Source organism: Triticum aestivum, chromosome 5A (genome assembly GCF_018294505.1).
Source record: "Triticum aestivum cultivar Chinese Spring chromosome 5A, IWGSC CS RefSeq v2.1, whole genome shotgun sequence".
NCBI lineage: Eukaryota > Viridiplantae > Streptophyta > Magnoliopsida > Poales > Poaceae > Triticum > Triticum aestivum.
The window spans coordinates 602,179,583-602,184,372 of record NC_057806.1 but is presented as its reverse complement, the minus strand read 5'-3'; the positions used below and the strand labels follow the sequence as shown (position 1 = coordinate 602,184,372).

Sequence of the window (4,790 nt, the reverse complement as noted above, 5' to 3'; positions counted from 1 at the left end):
TTGTTTCCTACTTATCAGGGTGTCATTAATTTAATGCCGGGCCCAGGCCTCCTTTCTCAAAAGTAAAAAAGCCACACTTCATGCTTCCTTGCAACTTGCCGCAAGTGTGGTTGTCTTTAGTTAGCAGTTAGCACAACCCCCTTCGATGATGCCACATGAAAATCTGAACTCTTAGTGGGTATCTTCGTTTCCTTTTTTTATTGTCCACTGGAATGTCTGAATGTGAGAGTGCATGGTTACAATCAACATTGAAGGAAGGCCCCATTCACAATTAGATTCCAGTGAAACACATCGTGTCCTTATGTTAGGCTAATCCAATCCTAACGGGATAGAATATATTGTCATGACACAAACGGGGGCCGACCAATACCGCCTAAAGGATGCATCCGACGACATGATCTGATCACATATCGTTCGTATGGCGTACAATGCAGTAATAATAGAGTAGCATAATAACTGGGCAACATAGTTCATCCAGATAATTAACTTATCTTTGCTCAGATGTATCATATTAGCACAAAAAAATGTCGATGAAAAGCAAATCACTACCTCATCACAATCAATGCAAAATAACTCTATCCAGATCAAAATAACTTCATCTAGATTTGCACAGGCTAAAAAATGGACCCAGACTTCCCCTTCCCGTGAGCATGTCCTTGGCATTGTTCATCTTGGAAGTGATATAATGGTTGCTGCCATCATGAAGATAGTTGGCTACCATTGGCTCCTTTATCTTGTCCATGTGCAGCATGCTCTCTGAAGCAGCAAGGGGTAGCTCTGGTTTACAATGCCACATTCATATTTTCAGCGTATCTATGTAAGAGCATGACTACTAGTCTACCATGTTATCTATAGCATCATCTGTAGTCACCCATATAGCAAGGCGGACTATAAGGTTGACAATTAGACTAGTACATGTATCAATCTACTCGTTTTCTTTTTCTTCGTAGGAGGACATGTAAAACTAGGCTTTTGCATGAGAGCCCACTGCCCTCATTTTTTTCATATCTTCCCCCTTCACATAAGCAGAAGTGATGTAAGCAGGCTATAAGGGCATCTCTAGCAGATCCCCTATACTAGAACTACCAAAATTGCACCCTATCCCACTTTGCTTTTTAGGGAAATCCCGTACTGCAGCTAGCAGATCCCCTAAAACCTACGTTCCTAAAGTATACATTTGGTTCACGCAATTTATTGAGCACGTAGGTTGCGTTGGCGAGGAAAGCCATGTCGGCAAAACTACACGCGATGCACGTCATCTCGGACTCCGTGAACACCACCACTACCTTCATTCTCCTCCTCCTCCCCTGCCGCCACCCGGACGCATATCTTGCGTCGACCTTAGAGCATGGAGGCCACACTCCTCGGATCCGCCGGTATGGAAGCATGAGAGGAAGAGGGACCGAGCCTGTCGCTCCGTCCGTGTGAGACAGCCATCCAGGCGCACCCCAGGGCCGCCCAGTGGGTAGCTTGCGGTGGCGCAAGGGGAAGAAGGGACTCTCAGCAGAGGGGCACCCGTACTTGGTAGATCGCGATGACACAACACGCACATGCACGAACACCTGGGGGCATAGAACACACACAGCTACACGAATTGTCTTCCCCGCTTCCGACCATGGCTCCACAGGCGAATCGTGAAATTCTTCGTTGTCGGCGGGATTTCAGCGCCGACGAGGGTCGCCGGAGTAGCAGGGCGGTGTGGGATTTCATTTTTTCGTTCATCGGAGCAGCGGACCACCAGCGGCGTGAGTTCCGATGGTGGCATCATGGCACAGGGGCTGCGCGGCTGTCTCCCTACTTTTGCTCTAGGGTTGCTAGTTGGACCGAATATAGTCATTTGGGGAAGATTTTTAGGGAGCCAAACTTATACTTTTTTAGTAAAGTTGGTTTTAGGGTATCTGCCAGCTAGTGCTTAACTCCATAAAAACTCATTTTTGCTCCTCAAATCTAAGCTTTCGAGGAGCCCCTTATTATAGTTTGCTCTAACTCAAAAAACAATCTTACCTACATCATTTCAATTGTACAGGATTGTAAACCTAACGACCAGAGTTCGATCCACGTCGGGGACGAATTTCTGGAATTCTCATGAGGGATGTTTCTTCTATATCAATAAAACCGTGGGTGCTAGTGCCCATGGAGTTTCATTTTTTTAACAAGGACAAGATGGACCCAACTAATCAGGTACATGAGCCCAGCAATGAAGACTGCTGCTTCCCCGGACAACCCGAGACCACACTCAGCCGCCAGGACTCCATTTCAAGACCTTCCGATGACCCGATTCAACCAATCCACAGGCACCACAGAAGGTAGAAGCCGAGTACTACCCGGTCGCTTGTCGCCATCGTCGGTTTCCAGACACTGTCGCTGTTCCGCCGTCCCTTTCAGTTTCCGAAGCAGCCGAGTGTTACCGAAGCCGCCGGGCGCAACGGCGGCCATCGAGGCGGCAGGAGTGACCGGCCCGTCGGCGAACTCGTGGGATCCTACGGAGCCGAAGAGTTTACTGCTGATCAACATTATGATCTGTAGTCGTAAAGCCCTGCCGAATCGGTGACCTCCAACATCCTAGCGATCTCCTCCAAGTACCCCTCGACCTTGTAGAAATCGTTCGCGGCGACGGCGTGGCTATGGTCATTCTGGTGGAGGGCGACGGCCGTCGACAATGGATTCTGCTGTTTCTGCTCCGGCACCGGCGCGGCGGGTGCGGCGTTCCATTCCCCCTGGAACTGCTGGTTGTGCATGTTTTCCTCGTAGAGGAAATTGCCGCTGTCCACCGTGCTCGTCTGACTGACGTACTGGTGCTGCTGCTGCTGCTGGGGGATGTACGGAGCGGCGGGTGCCGGAGCCTGCAGGCAGTTCATGTATTCGTCGCTGGCCTCGGACGACTGAAAGCTCCCCGTGTTGGAGCTCGAGTCGGCGGCGGACGGCGCGGGCGCCGGCCTCCACGGCTGCTGCTGCTTCCGGTAGGTGATGGTCCTCCTGAAGATCCTGCAGATGGTCCACACCTCCTGCATTTTCAGGTCACACGTCAGAGGGTCAATCTTACACTCACCAGCACCACATCACACGTGCCCGGTAAGGTAGCCGCACCGTGACTTTGTGTGGAAATGGAATGCACGCGTGGACCACTTACGGCTTCCTGCATGCTCGGGGAGGAGTTGGTGGCCGCGGCGGCGGCGACCGGCGGGAGGCGGAACTCATGCATCATCCAGTCGGTCTTGGTGCCCTTGCCGGCACTGCCACGGTAGTAGACGAGCGACTTCTTCAGCCCGATGGACACGCTGGAACCCGAGGCACCGCCGGAGGCAGCGGAGTAGATTGGCCGGTCGATGCCGGTGGCCTTCCAGAAGCCAGAGCCGGTCACCCTGTTGGGCCGGATGCTGTTCCGGTACTTCCTCCCCCTGAGGCAGAAGAAGTACCACTCTTTCTCCCCACCAACCGTGCTCGCCTCTGCGTAATTTGCAAGTCAGATAGAAAGTCTTTGTCCCAGAAAAGAAATTGCACTTGATCAAGCCATGGCGCACGATGATGCATGGAGAGAAGGAGCTTACTGGGGAGATCCCATGGGTCGTGCTTGTAGATGTCCATCTCCCGGATGACCTCGATGCGGAGCGACTTCCTGGCCACCTTGCGGCGGAGGTAGAAGGTGACCAGCTCCTCGTCGGTGGGGTGGAACCGGTACCCCGGCAGCACCACGTCGTCCTCCTCCTCGTCCCCGGCGCCGCCGAGCACCACCTCCCCGTCGCTCATCACCTTCGCCATCTCCAACTCCATGGCGCTCATCTTCGCCTTGGCCACCATCGTTCTACGTCTTGCTTGCTGCTGCTTCTCTGCCTAGTTCTATACTTGTATGGATCTTGTTCCTTGTGTCGTGCATATGCGTTGTATATATAGGAAGCGCTTGGTGGCCTGGGAGCTAAGTACTAGATGAAGTTGCTTGGTCGGACTTCTCCCGCCACACAGCGGATCTTGAGGAATCTTCTTCACAGCAGCAGCTTACTCTGAAAGGATGTTAATTTGTTTGCGCCAATGAGAAAGCTTACTGCGTACATAGTACTAGCTTATTATAACATGCAAAGTGCATGCAACTTGGCACCCGATCGATAGAGAAGTCTTTTTTTTAACACCAGTACACAAGCGCTCATATATATGCGCATACACTTACCTCTATGAACACACATACGCACACCGGCCCTATCCCTATGAACATCTTCAAAAAGGTGAGACACGTATCGTCAGAAATCCTGAAATAAATTCTAAATAAATCCGAGCATCATATGTACCCTCTCTGTGGGTTAAGAATACTACTGCCTATCCAACTATTCAACTATAGATTGGTTCGTCAATAGAGAAGAGTCACTTCGTGTCCACCATAGGTAGATGTGGGGAACTAATCAAGGGCATGAGCTCATCATACGTACGTACTACGTATTACATAGCCTCTGACTGAGTCCTCTGACATGAGAGAAAGGAACATGTGCAAACGTATTCGGTTGTGTTGGTGTCCAAGGGTAGATCTTATAGAGACACAAAGAGATATCTTGGTTGGACGATTTCTTTCTTATTTCTTTTGTGATGACGCATGCGATGCTGCCAAGTGCTAATTAAGTACCACCGGACTAAGACACGGATCGACTGTACTCTCTCTGACTCGGCATGATGTTGTGCATACCAACTGAAGAAAAAATCGTACGGTGCGGAGCTGAATCGGGCAAGAAAGAAGAAACGTTTGGGGGACAATCTGGTGGATTAGGGTGGGTTGTAGTAAGTCATTTTGCTATGCGCTAAGACTA

General features: G+C 50.6%; 1 protein-coding gene across 1 annotated transcript; it reads right to left on the bottom strand.

The window, feature by feature from the left end:
• Positions 1-2,032: 2,032 nt before the first annotated feature.
• Positions 2,033-3,834, bottom strand: LOC123107902 (transcription factor JUNGBRUNNEN 1-like). The gene is made up of 3 exons (XM_044529796.1): positions 3,549-3,834; positions 3,131-3,447; positions 2,033-3,005 (listed from the first exon to the last, which is right to left on the bottom strand). The coding sequence occupies exons 1-3, from the start codon at positions 3,796-3,798 to the stop codon at positions 2,514-2,516; spliced, it is 1,059 nt and encodes a 352-aa protein (XP_044385731.1). The 5' UTR covers positions 3,799-3,834; the 3' UTR covers positions 2,033-2,513.
• Positions 3,835-4,790: the final 956 nt, after the last annotated feature.